Here is a 23,240-nt window from a genome sequence, read left to right as displayed (position 1 = left end):
TCTTGTCAAACTCAGGGACAGCCGGCGGTTTTATAAACATTGGCTAATCCGCGTCACGGAGCCAGATTGCTATTGGTCGAGAGACGTGCTTGCGTCAGGCCACCTGTATCTAGTAAGAGGATGAGATCTCTTATTCACATTAAAGTGATGTCTTGGGACAGACCAAACCACCTAAGGGGATTGACTAGACCTTTGGGTGATGATGTTCTTATGATTAAAAATAAAAGCAGTATTTCTGAAGTAAAATGCACCATGCAACCAAGAGGTTGTACAGCTGTTAACTTGTCAGCTCTGATTAGTTTCATTTCATGTCTGTGTGGATGCAAAATCAAAGTTCAGTGACCTTGGATGAACATCAGAAAACCATTCACTTCACATTTGAAAGATGCTCTTCATTACATCACTGGTGTGCAAACAACACTGTGTACTTTCAATTAGCCAATTAGCCAAAATAACCTTTAAAATAAGAACACCACTCAAGACTAAAAATTCTATAGTTTATCTTTTATTACGATTATTTGTTTTACATACAGTACAAAACTTCACAAAAAATATGTACAAACCATCCAAAGCATTTAGAATATCACTAGATTTGAATAAGAGACCTTGTTATTAACCATCTTGCCATATTGCAAATGCTTAACAAAGAGACTTTGCTTCATTTCAAATGCTAATGAAAAGACGCAGTGCTTTCAAAAGAGCTCAAACTTGAGAAAACCGATGGAGAATGGATCCACGAGTGGATCACGAATGAGCAGCCAGTCTATTTGATACAATGAGAGAATTACAGTAAACAATGAAAAAAAGAAAACTTTTAAAAGTTTTTTTACCCAATCATAAAAAAATAAAATGTAAAAATTACATAAGCAAACTAATTCATCCCAAGTACTATTCTTTGTTAAATGCAAATGCAGAGAGTTTAGCCGAAGTATCCAGTGGCTTTTTCTTTTTGGCACTGCCCTCATCCGACTCCATCTGTTCATTTACCTGTCCTTCTTCATCTTCACGCTTTCGTTTCTTGGGGTCAGACTCACCCTTTGCTCTCTCTGTCCAGCTCTGAATGAAAGATAAGACTGATTTATGTACATTCATGCAAAATTACACAAGCAATAAATGGTATCATTCAAATAAGCCTGTAATTGTAATTAAAATTGACCGACCACCACCACAACCCAGATGCATTTGCTCACGGTTCAAGTAAACAAAAGCAGCGAACATTTATAGACAACCATGATGAGTCATTTCACATATGAGCACCGGGGCCCTTTCTGCACGTTCCCCTCTCACACTGCACGCCATTCATCATTGTAACGCACTCTTTCAGCGCCTGATGCCACCCCCTTGTCATTAACATAAGATCAATGAGCGCTGCACACACCCCCAGCCCGGGTTTCCAGAGCAACAGGCATCCTAACCATTCCCCCTCCAGGCTGGAGTGTATGAAGAGTCATTCTGCCCTGCACTGAGTGGCCCTGTGGGTGCGGGGTCACGAACAGATTGTTCAGAGCATGAGTGTTTGGAAAGCCTGCACACATACACCGGTAAGTGGAGATCAGAAAACAGGAGGATACTTGGCTAATAAACAGTGTTGTCATGGATAAATTGGTTTAGAGCCTTAGGAGCATATTACAAAATAGAAGAAATTCAACTAAAGGGGAAAAAAAAAACCAAGAGCATGAATGAAATCTGTTACATAACCAATACACGTTCAAGAAAACAGAAACAGGGAAATTTCTAGGTAACCTTCCTGGATTTATTAATAGTCGGAAGACTTTACTTGAGTAATTCGTAAACAATTTTGGATAAAATATGTCACATGCTCCAATAAGAATGACATGTATTACCAGTCTTTCCTCTGCTGAAAGAGTGCGGAAACGCCCCATGCCTTCCTTGATCACATCCATTTCCTCAAAGTCAGGATTGTCAGTGAGAATGCTCTTCCTATTCTCCTCAAGCCACAGCTGAAAGCCGGTTTTCGGACTAAAAGAAGTAAATTGTAGTTACAGACAAGATCGTAAACAAAACACTAAAAAGAATGAGTTTCTCAATCAGTCATCTACCAATGACTATATAAAATAATGACTGACTATAAATTTTATTGACCTTTCAGCATTATTACAGGTTCTTAAAAATAATTCATTAAAAATACTGGATTATTTTGCTGGTACAGTGAAATAAATATATACACACTATGTAATAAAAACACAATTTACACAATTACTGAAATTAATCACCTATCAATCAATCACAAAAAATATATTATCAGCATCAATGTGACTGGCTAATATTGGAACACTATATCATGGCTAATTTATTTTATTTATATAACACTCTTTATCCATGCCTGACTGCAAATGTTCCTATATTTTATAGTATTTTATATTTATACATATATGGTGCATCCCTAAATTCGATATAATTAGTATGATGGCTGCTGACATCAAATCATTTCACTTTCAAAAGGAAAGTATTTCATGTTCTTATATCATCATTACAATTAAAGATAGTTCTTTCTCTTACTTTCTGTTTTCAATATTCTCCACCGATGCTGGAGCCGGTGTAACTGCAGGGACAGTTTTCACTTTATCTGCTTCCGTTTGACTGTCCTCCGGTTTCTTACGGTTTCCTTTAGAGGCACTCATTTTCAGCAGAGTGGTCTGGGTCTGAAATACAGGGCCTAGTAAATTATCACTGACTCAAAACATCTAAAGAACTCTTATGTACAAGATAGGCTTTTTGTATCTAGCACATTGGCTAAAGAACAATGTTGCTTATTTTTGCAAAAAATGTTTTACCATCAGAACTAAACATTCTGGAGGAAAGGATCCTATAGTAGTAGTAGTAGCCCTTTATTGTCACTAGTCACAAGTACCAGCGAAATTAGCCATCAACCTGTCCATACATACACAACATACATACAATATGACAAGGGGGTAGACAGGACAGGAAGACAGGGTAATTGAGGAAGAAATACAGCATAACATAACATGAGGAGGGGGGGGGGGGGGGGGGGGTAACCCCCAGACTATGCTCCTTTGGAAGTACAGTGTGAGAACAGGAAAAACACCCCAGCAACAAAAGCACATAATCAAAACAACATAGACACACGACTTTGCAACAGGGGAGGTAATCCAGCTCCGGCAAGCAGCCATCGGTCCTGCAACCATTCTCGGCGCTGGTCACAGACCCGCTTGTCAGACTGGCGGTACAAAGCGGCGAAGGCGAGGGATCGGGGGTGGGGAGGTGAATGCATATCTATATATGTGCGTATGTGTGTGTGTGTGTATGTATGTATGTAGAGTTCGTGTATTTGTAGGCCTGGAGAGCCGCCACGCTGGCATTCAAATCAAGTTGTCTCAGTCCGCAGAAAGTGATAGCGACACAGCAAGTTGCCATGGAGACAGCCTTGATCAGGACCCAGACAGAGTCAGCAGGTGTCTGTGGTAGGGGGGAGGAACTCAAGAGCGTCTCACTGCAGTGCTCTTCCCGGGGTTGTTTTTTCCCAACAGCGACCTTGTCTGCTGGTGTAGGCCGAAAGAAGATAAGATTGCGATTGTTTGGTCTTGGGGCGCGTAGCCGCATTCCAATTTTCACGGCTACTCTCTTTGTCCATTCTGGTCTCCAAATCCATAAATTTTCCTTTGCAAAGCCGTGAGCTTCTCCGTGATGGTATCCATATTGCGGTTAATAGTCTCAGTCTCAGTGCTGACCGCTCTGCCCACTGCTTCAATCATGACGGACAGCCTTGTGAGGCTTTTGACAGCTGTTCCCGTTTCCTGAATTCTTCGATAACCCAGGGCAAAGCCTAATCCAATCAGCAGAAGACCTGTTATCATGGTTCCGAATAGGTAGATATCTTCAATGTCCTCCACGGAAAGAGCCGCCAGACACACGACCCGCCACCTTTCCCATGCGTCCATCGTGTAGCAGCTGCGAACGTTCCGGCAGGGCAGTCAGCTTCCCCCGAACCCTAGCTTCTCATCGAGAAGATGGTGTCAATTTCGTTGAGAGACCAGTTGATCAGATCCATGATTTTTCAGTTTGGAGAGCAATGCAGAGACAGTCTCTCAAGTATTAGACAATTGACGAGACGAGAGAGCAAAGCAGGGAAGGTAAGGGGAGGAGAGGGAGAGAAAAATGCGTCCGCCTTCGTTGAGAGCCAAGTAAGAAATTAAACAGGTCATCCCTGTCAGACAGAGCTGGAAGTGAGTTTTATGGGGTAAGACAGGGTGTGTGACCCTGCAGGGCTGGAGAACATTTTTATTTGAGCAACACACTGTACCTTGGACTTGGGTTTGGGTGCCAAGGGCTTCAGAACCGGGGCTTTGCCCTGTTTTGATATACTGCCGAGAGGTGTGGGTTTTCTGCTGGACATTGTCATGTTGTCCAAAACATTAGTTGTTCTGGACTGACCAGCTGGTGAACTTGATGGTTTTCCTGCACCAGACACCTGCACATTTAAATATATATTTTTTATACACTGTAAATGTAAAAAGGCTTACCAACATTTTTAAATAACAAAACTTAAAAGGAGCTTAATGTAATTAAAAATTTTGCAATTCGAACCTTAAAAGGGTTCACACGTCCTTCTCTGCTCACTGTAACACACAAGCACAATTTTAATTGTCAGCAGACACTCATATATAATGGCGGCCAATTTGTGCCACTCAAAAAGTCATTTGAAAAATTCTCTTTATATACTATTTTTATATTCTACTCACTTGGTTTAAGGGAAGGCCTTTCAGGTGATTTTCCACCTTTTTTGAATGGATTCAAACCTGGATAGTCAAAATATGTTCATATCAAAAACCAAATCAAAAATTGAAAAATCTAATTCAATTAAAACAGTGCATTTGCTAATCTTATAACCATGTCTACTGCAGAAATTGAGACTCGTGCTGAAAACGTGCACAGATAGGAGTGTCAATAAAGAAAGTCTTTATTTTAAAGATCAAACAATATAGAACTGATATGCAAAGAGCATTTGGTTTATATATTTGAACATATTGTACTTTTCAGATACAAGTATGGAGGAAAAACTAGCAAATTTACTCTGCTTCCTGGTCTCTGTTGATTCTTCTGCATCCATTTGCTCCTCTTGTGGATAATCTTCCTCCTCCTCCTCCTCACAGCCATTCTCTACTTGTGCTTGTCTGCTGCTCATCTGACGGGATCCTCTATAAATAACCAGAAACAAAACATGATACTCTACGTCGACATCTCCATTTTCAACTAATTTTTTTGATTCAGAATCAATTTATTATGATTACTGAAAAGGACTTTTAAAATCATTTCAAAGACACTGCACTCACAATGCAGTGTATGTATTTTAAAGCAAAGCATAACCACAAAAATAATAACAATAATTCACTATTGAAATGTATAACATTTAAAACACAACTTCAAGAGTTTTTATGATTTTTCTAGGCCTGAAGCTATAGTTGAAAGAAATAATGGCTTTTAAGAAGCTGAAAGAACTTTAATCAAAATAATACATATTAATATTACCCAGAATTCCATGCTAACCTCTGATAGGCTGGCTCTTCTTCTTCCAGCTCCTCCTCTTGAAACTGATTGGCCTTTTCCAGGGCGAGTTCACTGAGTCTCTGTGCCAGTGCCATGCGTCTGGAACGAGACGCGTAACGGATGGCGAGCGTCACAACGCTGTGAGTCATCATCTCAGCCAGCTCCACACATCGGAACTCTCGCTCCAGTTTACAAGACAGCTGCCACCACACAAACAGAAAACAAACAGCATAGAAAATTATGAGATGACAGTTCAAATAAAATAATTATCATCTGATCAAATGTGCCAGCTATGCCAGAAAATGACGCACATGCATCAAAGCGGAGTTTTGATTTATGACATTCCAGAATCGTTTTACAGAAATGAAACTGTGAAATTCAATCCAGGCATATGCAATTGAATTTCACCAGGCTTTAACTTCCTGTTCTGGCTACATGAATGACTTACAGCGAACATCTTCATTAGCAGTTCCTGCTGCTCTTTCTCAGCCTGAGACTGAGCCTCGCTGTCAGTTTCATAACCACTGGATGACAGAAAGCCATAGTGGTTATGAAAGAGCATGGACCGCCAATACTGCTCCTACAAAACATAATCAGAGCGTTAATGTCTTATTCAGCTACAGTTACAAAAAAAAGCAATGGACTGCCAAGATTGGGATGGACACAACTGACTTTCAATGTAGGTCAGCAACAATAATACTACATGGATTAAAATATTATAAAAATAGCACAAGGAAATAAAGAGAACTTTTTTACAAGTGAAAGTAAAAAGTACATAATTCTGACCATGTCTATGTAAACCAATAACATAAATAATAATATTAATAGTAAATAAATAAATAAAAGAAATGTTTGAAGTTCTCAAATAGGTTATATTTGAGTACTTGAAGTACTTAATGAAGTATATAAAAAAAATAAGTACTCAAATAGGCATGAATTACTACAGTGCACATCCCGACAAGATACTATATTTGAAATGAATTTCTCGAATGGATAAGACTACAGGATTTTATCACATACCTCCATTTGGCCTTTCTCTGTAGTGGTCTGGCAATAAGGCAGGTTAAAGGGCAGGACGGCCACAGCAGGACGAGGTAGGGTGGGTGGGAAACGTGAGCCTTTACATGGGATACACCTGAGAGAGAATATGAGGATCCCCAGTTTCATCGGCTGCTTGGAAATTTCAATTTGGTTTGATTTGATATTTGTGAATCAAGGAAAATGAAGTCAAGGAGAAAGACGCACCTGAGCTGCTGTGGATTCTCATGAACCCCAACAACCCAGTAATGGTCTGATTTGCTCTTGCAGCTGTCTCTGGTGTTACAGACAGGAGTCCATGTGTTCCCCAGGGTCCGGTTCAGCATACGTACAACACCTTCCGAGTCAATACAGCATGGGGTTCCTGAAAAAAAAAAATATATATATATTATAAACCTTCAGCTGTCATTTACTTAGCTTTGAGGCCATTTGTAAGCATAAATAACAGTTCAAAAGTTTGGGGTCAGTAAAATTTAATTCATGTTTAAAAAAAAAGAAACAAGAAACATCTCTTATTATTATTATCAATGCTGAAAACAGCTGTGCTGCTTAACATTTTTGTGGAAATCGTAATACTTTTTTTAGGATTCTCTGAAATAGTATTTATTTGAAATAAATATTTTGTAACATTATAAATAGCTTTTCTGGAACCTCTGATAAATTTATGCATCTCTGCTTTAAAAAAATAAATAAAACAGTACTTTTTAACAGTAGTGTGCATCGCATGGTATAACTATCAGGAAACTGAAGTTAATAATACTACAAAAAAATTCTGCAGGCTGTTTTGTTCATTTTTCCATTTCATTAACTATCAAACAACACAAAGAGAATACGGTGACTCACCCTCTGCAGTGAAGCCCATCCATGCCAGGTAGGACTTCCGTGACAGAGGCAATGGTTCTCCGTGTATGACCTGTCTTCTCTTGCTCCCGAGATGGAGCAGCTGTACGCCAAGTGCCTGATCTCCATCAAACCCAGTACCTGACGACATAACAAATAAACTCAACCAATTTGTAAACACAAAGCACAAGCATTGGGAAGAATCTTTTGATTTTGATTGCTCATTTCACTAGTTAAAATTTTTTATTATTAATTCCGTGAGTCATTGCTCAAAAGTGTTTGCAGATGTGGCATTATTATTGCTATTACTATGTTTTTGAATAAGTTAAATTGCGATCAGTTTTCTCCTTTACAATTGATTTTTATTCATTCTTAAAAGGAACCAGCTCCAAACTAAAAAGTTATTTATGTCTAAATTGCAAACAAATTATAAGCACTAGCATGTAAAAAAAATTGAAAAACTGAATATACATTTATTTAAGGCTTCTGGTTGTTCAGAACAAGGGCACATTGCGTTGAAATCAGTGCTTGTACCGAAAGTAGAGTGGCACGCATCAGTACCTCTGTGATACACGATGAGGAGCTGCTCTCCGTGTCCTGCCATGCAGACAACAGCTCCAGGTAGGCTGAAGATCTCCTTCTGCACTCCACCAATAGAGAACAGCCTGACCATCAGAGCACTGGTGGCCACTGCCGCCCAGCCCTGACCCAAACACAACGCACGAACATCCTCTCCTTTAGGAAGATCCACTATCCAGTCCTTATGAGTGTCCCAGCATGAGAAATGCAAACACTGGATCTTACTGTTGAGAGAGAGAGAGAGAGAGAGAGAGAGAAAGAAAAATAGCGAAAGAGAGACATTTACAAAGGGAAAGTAAAGATGTAGATAAGTGAACCTTTTCTGATTGTCGATTAAAGAGCTCTCTAATTTATATCTCTGATATGTCAGTTGTCATATTCTTTCTACATGTAAATATCTTTGCGATTATGTTTAAGGAATTGGCTCACTGGAAACTTACATGAAAACAAATCAACAAGTTTAAGGGTATGATTATGTAACAACACTGCTATCGTTGTTACCACAGAAAATCAGTTCCAAGAAACAAAACAAAAAAGTAGCATACTTTCTTAATATTTGAATTTACAAAGTGTCCAAAAATTCTCATGATCTGAAATACCACTTCTATGACTCCTACTGCAATTTATTCATTTAATTCACAGACAGATCATTTAATACTGGATTAGCAGCTCTGCAAATAAAAATGGAGGCAAAGTGCAAATTTGCTTCGTAAACAAGAGCAAGCAGTTGAGGACAAAGAGGAAACTACAGAGCAAGGTTCACATCAGCTGCTGCTAGCGGTAATCTGATTACTATGAATACAAAATTCACAAAAAATGTCCAAACTAAAGAAATGAAGTCAGTTATTAAAACTAAGATCTTGTACCTGGCAAGCTCATCAGTTCCCTCACAGGCAAGAAGCACGGCCTCCTGGGATAAATCAGCCATGGTGTGGCCCAGGGTGTTTGTGAGGTGCATGGCATGATGGATGGAAGTATCGTGAAACTCCACATCAATGGCGTTATCCTGATCATCGTTATAGCCACGGACGATACCCACAGAGTTCCACATCTGAGAAAGAACATAAGGAATTTTACACGACCTTCTCATAATTAAACAAAAAACATTCAGATTTCCAAATATTTACTGCTACTGTTTACTGAATCAACAACAGCTATGGGTATTTTCTCACCATAAAGCGATGCATGAGGTGCACTGGGGTGGATCCTGGCTGGAAAGCCCTTTGGGGTTGTGTGGGCATGGGACCCTCATATACGGGACGGGACACTGCAGGACCTACAACAGGAAGAATAGCACTGCTGCCATCCTCCTCTGGAACCCCATCCAGTTTTACAGAGCCTGGATCTTGAGAGACACAAACGTCTGACCATTAATTAAAGTGATTTAATCACTCTCACTACACTACTAATAATATCCTTGACTTGAAGTAACTGCCTGAACTGCTTGCTTTACGGAGACGCTCATACCTTGAGAATTGTCATCGTCATCCAGAAAGGACCGTCTGTTCCGTGGTCTGCCCGTGGCAGGCATGAGGTCATCGTCATCGTCCTCCATGACGGGTTTCTTCACCGGAGATCGCGAGTCACTCATGCCCTCGTCTATCATCCGGTCATCATCCTCATCAAACAGGTCGTCATAGTCATTTTTTTCTTTAGCTGCAGTGGCCTAAACATCATCAGATTAAAAAAAAAAAAAAAAACACAATTAAAGTTTTTCCCCAAATCATGCAGCCCTAGTAATATTATACATTATATAACGCTATATATATAAAAAATGTGTCCTTTTATTATTGCTTTGACAAAATGCTGCACGTTTCTTTGTAAAATTTAAATGTAACACTATAATAACATACTAATATATCACTTGCATATTATTGATCTTTTGTTGGTTTTGATTGCTTCCAGAAGAGATCAGATGTGCTAAAACATGAGCCGCATTTAAATCCAGACTCAAAACTCATCTGTTTAGCTGTGCATTTATTGAATGAGCACTGTGCTACGTCTGAACTGACTGCACTGTATTTTATGTAGAATTATTTTCTATTCTTAACTGTTTCAAATTAATTTTAAATCAATTCTTATATCATTTTAAAAGTTTAAACAGAAGGTTAAGTAAGTGCTGTGATGGTAAAGAGAATGTTGGCAAAGAAAACAAGTGTGTTGGTTAATCAGTTTAAAGTAGGACCTCTTTTTGTTTGGTTTCTGGTTAGGGACTGTCTGCAAGCGGAGGGAGTGCGGGAGGGGGAGAGCGATGGACTCACTCAGACCAGCAGAAGAAAACTGGTCATAATTAAGGTTCACCTGTAAGTGTAAAGGTGTACGAGAGAGCACAGTTCGGGGGGGACAAAATACATTCTCTAAGGCACTGAGAGCCGTAGGGGCAAAAGTGCATTATACCGAGAGAATGTGAGACGCTAGAAGGGAGGTTCCAGTCGTAAATCGCTCTACCAACTCTAAACTCCTACCATTACAGACAGGGGCACACCCAGAGTTTTGACAAATAGGTCAGATTTGATGGTCAAAGTAAGTAGGGGGTGAAGTAGTGGAATAGTTTCAACAGTTTTGGAAGGTTTTTTCACTCGGAAGAATTTGAACAAAGCTTGAGAATATTTGTTTTTTAATTCCTTATTTTTATTGCTGTGACTATTTTACTTCCTTTTATGTAAAGCACTTTGAATTGCCACGGTGTATGAAATGTGCTATATAAATAAACTTGCCTTGCCTTCTATTGTCCTCATTTGTTAGTCGCTTTGGATAAAAGCATCTGCTAAATAACAAAATGTAAATATAATGTAAATGTTAATAACAAAACTAAATAGAAATTTTAAAACAAACAAAACCCCAAATAAAAGAAATAAATAACCAACACAAATAAAATAAATCTCTTCATATAAACAAAATAAGGCTTTGCCTGTGCTCTTTCCATTTAAAATGAGAGGCAACCACTGCATTTTAACCACGATCCAAACAAAGATGCTGCATACATGCAACATAAGCAGTTTTTAATCTAAATTAGATTGTATAATTTCGAAATCTGAAGCAAAAACAGAATGGTCTGACTTCAGTTTTGTGAAACTATACATAAATATATCTGCATGAAACAGAAACGTCCCATATTTTAACTGATTTTCAACCGGGCTCACGGTTAATCGTTACATCCCTAACTGAGAGCTCCAGCTACAATGAATTACGCCACATTAAGTGCGCCAAAACGGTATTTACTGGTTGAATTTTGTGTTAAAACTTAAAAGCTGAGACTTTGTTTAATACCACAAGCAGGGTTGCCAATTAGGTATGAGATGTAGTTGTAGTTCATGCATCTTTTCTGCAAGTTATTTGTTTAACATTTACATCATGTTGACAACTTCAAGTGTGGTGCACTTGGAATAGAATTTTCTTTAATTAGAGGGTTAATTAAAAAAAGTTACTTGAATTAGGCTATGGTGTAGTTACGTTTTCAAGGTGACTAGAAAACCGTACAAATTGAGAATCGGTCAAACTTTCTGAAAAAAATAAAAAAAAATTTGCCATATCACCCAGCCCTAGTATTTAGTGTTTTCATATTTAACAATAATATTAATAAATCTACAGACAAAGAATGATGATAGTATTTTTTTAAATAATCAAGCAGCAGATACAGGCACATAAAGGTCACCTAAAGATACATTAATCAAGCAGCAGATACAGGCACATAAAGGTCACCTAAAGATACGTAGGTGAGGAAGAAAAATGCAAGAGCCTGAAGGGACGACTGACCTTGGTGCTTTGAACAGTAGAGGAAGAGGATGGCGACGAGGACGACACGCCTTCCAGGAGCCCGAGGCAGCCCTCGGTGTCAGTGTAAGCGATCCGCCCCCCTGAGGGATGCCACGCTATCCCACACACAGTGAACCCTTTCTCGTGTTTCTGTCTGTAATGGTACAAGATCAACAACATCATCACTGACTGCACATACTATATAGAGTCTGAAATGACTAGTAGCATGAGCTTCTTTCTAGAAACATCCTTAAATACACACAATATTGTGTACAGCTATATTACATGTATAGAGCAATAAGGACAAAACAATATTTGCATATTTAAATGTCAACACCAAAATCTTCAATAATATTAAGATAAATGTGACTATAACCTCTCGATACACAGTTTGGCCTCTACATCCCAAATCAACAGGTTTCCGCCAACTGTTCCTGCAGCCAGAAACTTCCCACACGGCGACCAGACCACAACATTAACAACCTGGGAAGAGAAAGAATCAGAAAGAATTACTCATAACATTATGCACTGCAATATATTGCACAACTTTTACCACTCAGCACATGATCTCACCTGATACAGTAAGCGAAAGGTTAATACGCAGTTGTAATGCTAATAAAGGTTTCCAGGATCTATAAATGACCTTTTTCTAATAACATTGCTCTTAAATGTTCCACTGTTGTTTTCTACTGACCTGTGTGATGAGGTCATCAGAGAGCGTGCTGACATGTGTCCATGTGTTTCTGTCATACAGTTGAACGGTCAAGTCCACCGGTATGGCAAGCAGCTACATGCACATACATCAAATAAAAAATCTTAAATGTCATGACTGTTGTAAGAAACTGGTGAGGTGAGTTATATAGATGACAGAGACTGATTGATGTGCTCATAAAGCAGCTAAATAGGAAGCAACCAAAGAGAAAACTTGAAAATGTAAATTGAATTTTGAAGTCTGAAGGGGTCTTATATAAATGTGAAATTGTCAATACCTTTCCAAAACGAGGCTGCCATGCAAGCCTACACAGAGACTTGGCATTGCTCACGTCACTTGACTTCTGGAGAATTTTCCATTGAGCTACTTGAGTCTAAAACACACAACAGGATTCATGATTTTTACATCAGATCTAAAATACAAAGGGGTTGAAAAAGTCTGAGATCACAGTGATAATTTGGGATTGTTTCCAGATTTAAATCTTTTTTTTTTTAATTATTTAAAATTTTAGAAAAAAGAAAATCTGAGATAATTAAAAAAAAAAAATTGTGGACTATCCTTTTTAAAAATTATTTCTAGGAATTAATTTAAATAAAACAATTTAAAAAGAAATTAAATTCTGAAACTAAAAAAAACATTTGAATTTAGTTGATTTAATTACATAATTTCAATTATGCTAAAGTATAACTTGTAATTAAAAATAAAGGATGTAATGAAGTGTTTTCACTAGTGCTTGCTAACTTTTGGACCCCGTTTTTCCATTTTTATTAACAACTGACGAGGCCTCATACCTGTGACTCAATAGACCACACAGAAACTGATCCATCACAGCTGGAGGAAGCCTGTCGGGAAGTGACATCAGCATAATAAAAATGACTAATTATGACCCAACACATAATATTTAATAGATAAATACTCATGCAAAAAATAAATAAAATAAAATAGTAATGTATGCAATAAACGGTAAATTGTAACGGTAATGTGTGCAATAAATAAGAAACTAATTCAAGTGCATTTCTTCATTCGGCCACATTCAGAAATAACAGCTGACCATTAAAAGGAACCATGACACTCACAAGGAACTCATCAGAAGGGTCAAGAGCCACACTGAGGACGGGAGCATCATGTCCACGTAGGGTCTTCTGCTGACTGCTGTCCACCACCTCAACTATCTTCACAATAAAGTCGCTGGAAAACAGAATGCCAAAATTAGCGCCTTCATTCTCCACCATTTTCAGCCCAGCGGAGACTCATATTGGCGCAGCAGATCTTTCTGATCTGAAGTGGGGAAATAAATGAAAACTCATTTCCGACCTCTACAGGAAGGAAAAAAAAAATCAAATAACCTGTTAGGAGCTCAGCTGCCAGTGCCGCCTGCATCAATATTCAAGCATCAGCAGCAGGATAAAACTGCTCAATCAATGCTGTGACATGCTCGCTGCCTTCATCCATGATGCATCCGCTTAAAACAATCCATATATCGAGAAAACGGCCATTTAGCCAAATACAGCGAATCGTAAAACAATCGAAGTGGCTTCGTCTTCACGTTGACGTCGGTCAAAAGCACAGAGATGGGAGTATTAAACAATACTTTTAAATTATAACACATATTAAAGGATCCATGAGATTTTTATGACACTGATTGTAACTAATAACTGCTACAAAAAATACATATAAAACCATGCATGTTGGATTGTGACTTTTCAGTCATTACAACCAAATATAAAAACAATAGGAAAACAAAATCAAACCCTGGACAATTTAGGCTATTTAGAAATCCCAGCCAGGATCTGTCTGAGAAATAGAGGATATATTGTCACCCTGAAACCTAAACACGCTTTACAACACAAATGAAGGAGGATAAGGACTGAAAGTAAGTCATACCTTGAGCCTGCAGCCACTCTTGACCCGCTGCTGTTGAAGGTGACGTGGTTTGCGTTGGTGGTGAATCGAGTGAGAATGCCATCTGGATCTCCCTCTGGGAAAGTGTGAATCTGAACTGTGTTGTTGGAAACTGCTGTAACTAACTTTCCATTCTGTTGGGAAAAATAAACACTGACATTTAAATAACAGTAAAATTAACAGGGTTCTGATTTAATTGACCATTTTCAGATGTTTAACGGGAAAAACTCGCTGTAGCATTAATAATGTGATTATACTATTATAATAGACTGTAAAAATCACACACAAAAACCAATGTTAACTTACCTTCAATGCACCAGAATAGACCTTCTCCCCAACATTTATGGACTTGGGATCGTCGTCATCTAGACTTTCCCATATGCGGACATCACCATCACTCCCACAGGTCACAATACACCTAGGACACACCATAAGGTGTTTGAAACCATACATACTATGGTTAACATCAACTACAGGCATCTTATTATTTTCCAGTTGTTAAGTCTGAAATCAAAGGTACGTGAGTGATCTCAAAAGATGTTACTTACTTTCCCTCATCATCAAAGCAGACATCAGTGTGGCCTTCTGAGTGACCGTAACGCATGGACTTCCTTTCACACGGCATGATGCTCAGCAGGACAATCAGAAACACAATAGAAAAAGTCTGCTGGTAAAATTAGTAAAAATAAAAAAAAATAATATTTATATAATTATAAATGTTTTATATTTGGAATATTTTATTTTGGAATAAATACAGTTTTATATTTGGAATTAACTATTTAATATACAGGAATATGTACCTGCAATACTCTATCAAGTTAAATTATATCAAATAATATTTTTTTCAAATAATTAATGTTAACTATAACATATACAGTCAAACTAAAAATTATTCAGACACCAGATATAATTTTTTTATATATTTTTTTACTAGTGGGTGCAGGACACTTTATCTCATTTATGTAAGTGAGAATAGCTAAATAAAAATAAATTTATACACTTTGACCTGCCCAGTGTGTTTTTTTTCCCCCAATAACTGTTAATGCGAACTTTTTACACCACAGACTGAACAAAATAACGCATTGTTTGGTAAATGGTTGCTATTATCTAACGTTAATTGTGTATTTATATTTAACAGCTTAATAATTTTTGGTTGGTTGTAATATATTACATAACGTTACATTTCTATCAAAGATCTCTGACATTATCAAAATTAATTTGTTCAGACTCAGTTTAACTATGAATTCTTGTCATATTTTATTACCATTTTCTAAATTATAGCGAAAAAACTGTGTTTTATTGAAATATTGAATGTGTCCAAATAAATTTTGGCTCGACTGTAGTTAAAATGATCACGGTTATAGCATAAATAGTAGTAATATACAATATGTATAATTACAAAACCTTAATTTACTTGTATAATATTACACAAACACAGATAACTTCTCAAAATGATGTATAAAGGAAAAAAGTCTCTATGATCAGGTGTACAAACGACACTGTTCTCAACAAAAAATAGAAATTATGTCTGGTTTGTGATGCAAACATAGAGTCTTCACTAAAAGTAAGCTAATTTTATCCCAAGTTTAGACAAATAATTTGATCTTTTAAGCACAAAGAGGTGCATATGTGCCGCTACATCAGCTAAGTTACTTTACAAGCAAAATCCTCAACAACTGACTTCATGTGTGACAGTAATCAAATGTAATCTAATAAAAACGCATTAATATTTGCTGTATACATGTATTTATCAAGCAGTACTTACAGCTTTAGTTTGTCGGAAATTCTCAACATTCCGCGCCACACACTCACATCTCCCGCGCTGACAACAGTGACGTTTAAAAGTGGGACGGACCGTATAACTTTTCTCAAAAGTCATTGGCTGAGTCAAGTATTAGTCCCACCCTACGTCTGACGTATCTTGACGTTACAGATACATTAATTCTACATTAAAAATAAATTCATAATAATTATTTATTGTTATAAATGAATCAGTCAGTCATTTTTAATGGTGACCATTATTTTAAAATGTTTGAGGTGCATGTAAAATTAAAATGGTCGTTCTTAACTTACAACAAATAAATGGAACTGGCTGCAGCAAAACTGTCTGAAATGAGACGTACGCATCAATAATGTGATGCAGCCTGGGGCTGTATGCTTAGTCCTCTGCAAGAGACAAATTATCCTCATTGTCTGTTTTCTGAACAATCTGATGATATGTAATGCAGAAAGCAGCTCTTGCATCTGCTTGTAGACTGAAATGCAATACCAAATATTATGATGATAAGATTAATGGCCATATCAGGGCATGTCATTCTGTATCATTTAGATTATGTCCTTATGTTTGTAAATGTGTGTCCAGATTTGATTGCATTGCAGAGACCAAACGTCCCCAAAATGATAGTAAAATCTGAAATCACCTACATTGTGACAGCCAATGCCCCCCACAAGCAAAACAGTTCAACAAGGAAAAAATAAATTATGCCTTAATGAAAATCTAAAAATGCAGAAAGACATCATTGAGAATGGGGAGGGGGGGGGGGGGGGGGGTTCTCTGTATTTTTCTAATTATGAATGCAACATTTGTCTAATATATAACAATATTTCACAAAGCAATAAGCTATAAATGTATGAGCTCAAGATAAAGATGGTCCACTTTCATTTCATAAAGAAGATTTGATCATCTCAGCAACATTAATATTTAACATCAGTGGGTTTGGCAGATCAATATGGTTCCTTTCTCAGTCAATTGAGAATCAGTTTTCCAAGGTGAGCACATGTAGTAAATGTACTAAAGACAATGACCTTTAGCTAAATCATTGTAATATAGAGGATCATTCTACATTTTGTTAAAAGTGAGAACATCTCGCTTTTAATCTTTTCAATATATGCCATTCAATTCATTGTTTTGTCTATGTACTTCAATGAACTCCAGATTGTCTCACAGTAGATGCTTGTGATAAAAAATAATCTGAGAGGAGGTTTGCACAGTAAAACAAATCAGTCTCAGATTAACTTGTTGACTCCATTGCTTGTATTTAATTGAAAATGTGTAACTACAATATTTGGTTGAATTGCTTCCATACTGCTTGGTTATACTGGGCAGATCTATCAAATAATATACTGACAAGGTCAAACAGAAACGGTTTAGGCACTGCTTAGTTCTAAAATACAAGGTAGATGATCTAGTAGTAAGAAAGTGTCAAAAAAAAAAAAAAGTAAGAAAGTGTCAAGTCAGTTTTACAAGTTTGCCATCTAGTGGTATCTAGTCAGCACTACAATAGGAAAAACCTGTTCACCACTCTTTAAGTTTAATCGATTTTGACGACTTCCGCTTCCGAGAACGCCGGAAATGTGAAAAGGGTCCATTAATTCCATTCAATTCAATTCAGTTAAATTCAATTCAATTCAATTACTGTTGAAGATCATGAAGATCTAGGGCACAGAAATGTATAATGCATACAAAAGTAAATAAAGTATATTAACAGATGAGAAATCCAAAACAAGAAAAAGACAAATCAAATAGAAAATCTGTCAAAAACACTTAATAGTATAGAAAGGTCAACTGATGTCCTGCATATCTTTGGTTTCCATAAAATTGCATTAGAAACATAAATAGTTTTTGTCCTGCATGATAACTACCTCCACCATATTGTGTTGAATACGTTTATTGTGCCTTTCAATCTGTCAAATCAAGCAACATGTAGTTTTGTCTCATTTCTGTCACAGTTTTCAAACAGCACACGCTCCATTGCATCTATAGTGGTATTGCCTAAGGAAGTGTCTCAAACTGTAGGGTAAAGGCAAGGTGTCGATGCCCTGATATGTTGTACGGCTACAGATGACCGCTCTGCACATGTGCTGCAGAGAGAAAGGAAAGTTCCTTGGTAGTGGGCGAGAGAGAAGAGGCTCAAAAAATAGGCATGTGGCCGGGTCACTGTAGTGCTTCAACAGGCCCGTGACACTGGAATCTCTGTACATACAAGGGTCACGGCCATCAAAGCTAAAGCGCTTTCCGTTTTGCTCTATTCGAGCATGGAGGGAGCGGCTATAGCGTCTGAAGCTAACCGAGAAGAGGTATTCATCCTGGGCAGAGTCTCGGAGCAGAAAGGTCCCCTCTGGTTGCCCTTCCAAAAGCTGCTCAGCTTCGAAACGATCCAGGACACCCCAATAACAAGGGCTGTTGTTGATCTGAAGCAGATCAGGAACCAGGATGTAGTCAGTGTGGGCGCAGCACTGAGCGCCTCCATGTGCAAAAGATGGATCCCAGTCATCCAGACTAGAAGCCCCAGTAGAGCTGATCTCTTCCCATGAAATGAGCTTTGGAGGAGAAGAGGATAACAAGGGACCTTTGGGTTCGGTTTCGATGCTTAAAGAAGGTTTAGTGTGAGTGCCATGTTTCTTGATCAGATGCCAACACTGAGCCAGTTCGGATTTTGGAGAGAATGGGCACTTGTCCTCCATGAGCTCGGACACATGAATCTTCCGTTTGGACCAAAGAAGGACGGAGAATGGGCGTGAGGAACCAGACTGGTGGTGATGGTGGTGGTGATTGCGAAGAGGGAGACATTGGCCGACGGCATCTTGAAACTTCTGCTTCAGAGACCGGCGGGACAGGGCTTTCCTGCAAGGAGAGTCTGGATCCGTTTCTCCAGGGATTGTGCAGCTGCACTTTCGCTCTCGACGTCTCCGGGGACAAGAAGCAGAGCGTACAGTCTGGTCGTCCGTTCCTTCCCCCCCTTCCCCTCTGGACGCTGTCTCATGGCGTGACCCACGGGATCGTTTTTTAATACTGCGGATGTAACTATCAGCGCTCCAGCTCCGCAGGTTCTTGGGACGTGTATCCGAGTTTTTGGGCTTCCTCTCTGACATTGCTGCAGGCCCCTTTTGGAAAAGTGCTGCACAGAATTTAAAAATAAATCAATATTGGGAAAGAAAAATATGAAGAATACTATAGCATTAATGATATTGGTACAAGGCATACAATATAACAAAATGAATGAATACAGCATATATTTATGCACACACTATTCATAACTGACTACAGTACCTAATAATATTTGTATGGTGATTTTTCAGGAAATGAACATGATTCATACAGTATGTTTTAAATTAAAGGAACACGTTATTTTATATGAAAAAAACGAGAAAGAAGAAAGTGTTACAGGAAACAACACACACACACTGCAATTATTATTTAAGTAAAATAATAATTAACTTAATTTAGTTATTTTAATCTACTTAATTAAATTTACATTTAGTCATTTTTGTTTCAGATTTAATAAAAAAAATATTTTACATTTATAAATTAAAATAAAAAAAATTGAACTAGCTAAATATATGCATTATCAAATGTTGTGAGACTCTTTGATTTTTCTATTTATACATTAATTAACAAAACATGATATACATTATATAAAATTATTTCTATTTGTGTAATGTATATTTTGTGTGTGCAGTATATATGTTTGTGCAATTTTTAAATAAATTAATATAATAAATAACTAACATTTAAAGTGGTTTTTCAAATTTAAGTAAACACTACTTTACATTTAATAATTAAAAAATGCAAATTTTGTAAAACTAAAGTTTGTAAAACTGTATTAAACGTTTTACGCTATATACTAAGGATATACATCTATACTTTGTATGTAACTGCATATCACAACTATATACAAGTAACAGACAGATACAATATAACAAATAATAGACAAAAAAACTCTACCTTTTCAATATCTTTTATGAAATCCAAATGTATCCTACCTTCAGAACGGATGGAAAATCTGATGTCTTCACAGAGGAGTGATGAATTTTTCCATGCCTGAAATTCGTGCAGTGAGAGCTCGGCATGAACTGAAGGGAGGAAGCACATCCCTCCTATTTAAAACCTCTCAAGTATCAATTCCTCAGAGGAATACTTGCCCTTCACTGGACGGAAGGGGTACTTTTGTCAATGGACAGTTAACCTATCATATCCAACGATGAATATGCTGTCCTAAAGAAATGACATTGAGAATTTTAAATGAGTATAGGATGTATAATCTATATCAGTATTAGGCTATATCTATTATAGCTGTTGTATTATTAGGCTGTTTTACTTGCAAAATAAGTGCAAAAATGTGTCTATCCTTAAATAAGCCACAAGCCCACATCATTAAAATCTTTTAAAATGTATTACCTCTTACCGTGAACTTTGACTCACCATCAATGAATCAATGAGCTAAATGTAATTAGTCAATAATAACGGACATCTATTTACGAGGGCAACCTTGTTAGGAAGGAAATGGGAAATCTCTGAACAGACACTGAGAGCTCTACTTCATTGATTTATTGATTGATATGTGCCCTACTTTAATTTGGGAACATCCGGCAAATATTTGCAAGCACAAAGGCAATATTTTACACCTATTTCTGATGCTGGTCAAGGGTCCATTCCTGGTATCACCCAGAAAGTATCAAATATCAAGAGTAATATCATGCATTTCCGGCTTGCTAAATGGATTACAAAATAAATTCAATAATTCATTATGGCTGTGAAGTCATTAGGTGATGTCATTCTGAAATGTTAAAATATTTTACTCTCATTTATTTAATATCACATGCATGCTACTGTATAGCTATGAATTATTCAGAAGAACACTGTGCATCTTGTTTTTTTACATCTGCACTGTAATCAGTCTCTCTCTCTTAAGTGTGTGAGGCCAGCAGGATGGCATCCAAGAAATTGAGTGATGAATTCTCTTGCGATCTGTTAAAAGTGTCTGATCGGATCAATGTGTAGAGGCACAAATGATTCAGTTGTTCCACTTAACCCCCTTTCATGCCTTACAGATGGAAGAACAAGGAAGAACTGTTATGCATTCAGTCCTTTCTCTGATAATATTATTTTCTCTTCTTGTTGTAGAATTTGAGGATAGTTCACCAAAAAAAAATTGTCATAATTTACTCACCCTCGTGTTATTTCAAATCTGTAAGAATTTCCTTCTTCTGTTGAACACAAAAGAAAAATTATTTGAAGAATGTTTATAACCAATCAGTTGCTGGTAGCCATTGACTTATATAGTGTTTTTGTCCATACTTTGTAAGTCAATGGCTACCAGTAACTGTTTGGTTATCAACATTCTTCAAAATATCTTCAGTTCCACACACAGACCCCAACACATGCTACATGAAACACAACAATCAAATAACTTATCATTTTAAGTAAAGGAACAAACATATCCCAACATTACAATATTATAAGTGACAGTGTACATTAACTGTCAAACAATACAACCATAATTATTTATGCCCCAGTGCATGTTGGGAAGGGGGTAACTGGACTACAAACCACCACAAAAAAAAAGTTTGCTTATAGCTTATCTGCCGCTGTTGGTTTGAGCTAAAAAAAACAGTATGTTAGGAAAAAAAGATGCATTGAGCTGCATTACTTGCATTCCAGGAATTAACAGAAAAGCTGCAAGAGATAATTGACATTATTGAGCATTATTTAATTTTATTTATCATTTCAAAGTGTATTCTTACAGTGAATTTTATCACTTGGCGGACAGCATAATTTCTAACCTTCCTGTCCCATGAATTACCAGAATTTCACTGCTTCTATCAAATACTCAAACTAAATTTGGAGTCCCACCAGACCACACAGAGCAGAAGTGAAGCATTTTTAGCAGGAAGAAGTAACAGGATCAGACAACTGGGATAATAATCTCCTGTATCACATATGTGCACAAATCTGTAGGCTACTGTATATGCTGAGAAATCATCTTCAAGCAGAAAGAGGACAGTAACTCAGCATGCCTATTAACATGGCACAGTTTATCAAAAAGAGGGACCCTTGCCAAGCAAGTCTCAGATATGCCAGCTATTACTGTGCTATCGATCTGATGAGCAACCATGAACATCATTAATTTTTCATTTGATTGTATTGTCAAATTGTAAGACTAAGGCCATACAAGCTTCACTCTCATTTTATGAGCACTTTTTTTTCAGTGTACATTCTCAACACCTCCCTAAAGACTTGTTTATGGTAATACAGAAGTTTAAGGCTCTCAGTAAAAGACTCCTGCAGCCATAATGATTCCATTGTCTGCACCGGTTTGCAGCGCGTCTGGCTGATAATATCGCATGACCATCATTCAATGTAGATGCACTGATGTTGCTATAGAACGGTGGCTCTTTGAGTGATGGAAAGTCTGTAATTAAATCAGCGGGAAGTCTCTGGCTCCATGGCTCTTGTGTTCATGTTCTCTCCATTGATCTGTATCAGTATCTGGACGGCTTCTGTAACGGCTGTTGCAGCTGAGGTGCTCTGTGTTTGTCTGTGTTATGGTGCTTTGAGAGAAATCAAATAGCCTTGGTTTGCTATAAGTTATTTTAAAGTCAAAGTGTGTCAGATTTAAATGTTAAAATACTTTCTAATATACACTCAAGTGAGTAAAGCAAACTGATTTGTCTCTATGGCACTATACATTGCTCTATTTGTTTAAGCAGCTCAGCCCAACATAGTGACACTGGCTCAACCAATAGCATGTGTTTGAAGGCGGGGTTATCTGTTTGATCAACCAATGGCAGATAGAGAAGTGTTCTGGAAACCAGTTTGAAGACAAACATTTTTAGTACTTTAATCTCATAGACATGTTGCACTTTTGACTTGAGCCAGGGAGCAACCGCTTAGAACACCCTAGCAACACATTTAAAAACATTCAGTAAAAACACCTCTGCAACTAGCTTGCAAAAACAGCTAGTTAAGCTTATTTTTGCAATTCTGTGCTGCAACATGAACATGAAAAAAGTTTTTTTAAATGACTAAATTAGGTTGAGATCTACTTTGGGGATATTCTAATTAAATTAATTTACATTTTAATTGGCTAGTAATACAGTCATAAGT

At 37.4% G+C, this 23,240-nt stretch overlaps 2 protein-coding genes across 5 annotated transcripts; both read right to left on the bottom strand.

Annotated features, from left to right (window-relative positions):
* Positions 1-484: 484 nt before the first annotated feature.
* Positions 485-16,180, bottom strand: LOC306850361 (WD repeat and HMG-box DNA-binding protein 1-like). Of its 4 annotated transcripts, none has more exons than XM_079385944.1 (26): positions 16,119-16,180; positions 14,902-15,020; positions 14,660-14,771; positions 14,336-14,487; positions 13,528-13,639; positions 13,243-13,293; positions 12,729-12,824; positions 12,434-12,526; positions 12,116-12,222; positions 11,740-11,893; positions 9,451-9,649; positions 9,156-9,328; positions 8,850-9,034; positions 7,966-8,207; positions 7,408-7,545; positions 6,772-6,928; positions 6,547-6,661; positions 5,975-6,106; positions 5,527-5,726; positions 5,053-5,177; positions 4,722-4,778; positions 4,567-4,598; positions 4,283-4,450; positions 2,521-2,663; positions 1,845-1,980; positions 485-1,056 (listed from the first exon to the last, which is right to left on the bottom strand). In XM_079385944.1, exons 2-26 carry the CDS (start codon positions 14,976-14,978, stop codon positions 889-891), a joined length of 3,324 nt encoding a protein of 1,107 aa, XP_079242070.1. In that variant the 5' UTR covers positions 14,979-15,020; positions 16,119-16,180; the 3' UTR covers positions 485-888. The 4 variants fall into 4 exon arrangements, with proteins under 4 accessions (XP_079242070.1, XP_079242068.1, XP_079242071.1 ...); XM_079385942.1 differs by having other exon boundaries at positions 5,509-5,726; positions 14,902-15,017; XM_079385945.1 differs by having other exon boundaries at positions 14,902-15,017.
* A 1,905-nt stretch (positions 16,181-18,085) lies between these two features.
* LOC306850384 (suppressor of cytokine signaling 4-like) lies at positions 18,086-20,225 on the bottom strand (the record flags this gene model as incomplete). The annotated part of the gene is made up of 2 exons (XM_079385987.1): positions 18,086-19,251; positions 20,117-20,225. The coding sequence occupies 2 exons, from the start codon at positions 20,223-20,225 to the stop codon at positions 18,086-18,088; spliced, it is 1,275 nt and encodes a 424-aa protein (XP_079242113.1).
* Between the last annotated feature and the right edge of the window lie 3,015 nt (positions 20,226-23,240).

This window comes from Barbus barbus (genome assembly GCF_936440315.1).
Source record: "Barbus barbus genome assembly, chromosome: 30".
NCBI lineage: Eukaryota > Metazoa > Chordata > Actinopteri > Cypriniformes > Cyprinidae > Barbus > Barbus barbus.
The sequence above is the reverse complement of the archived record's forward strand: the minus strand, read 5'-3'. Positions and strand labels throughout refer to the sequence as shown.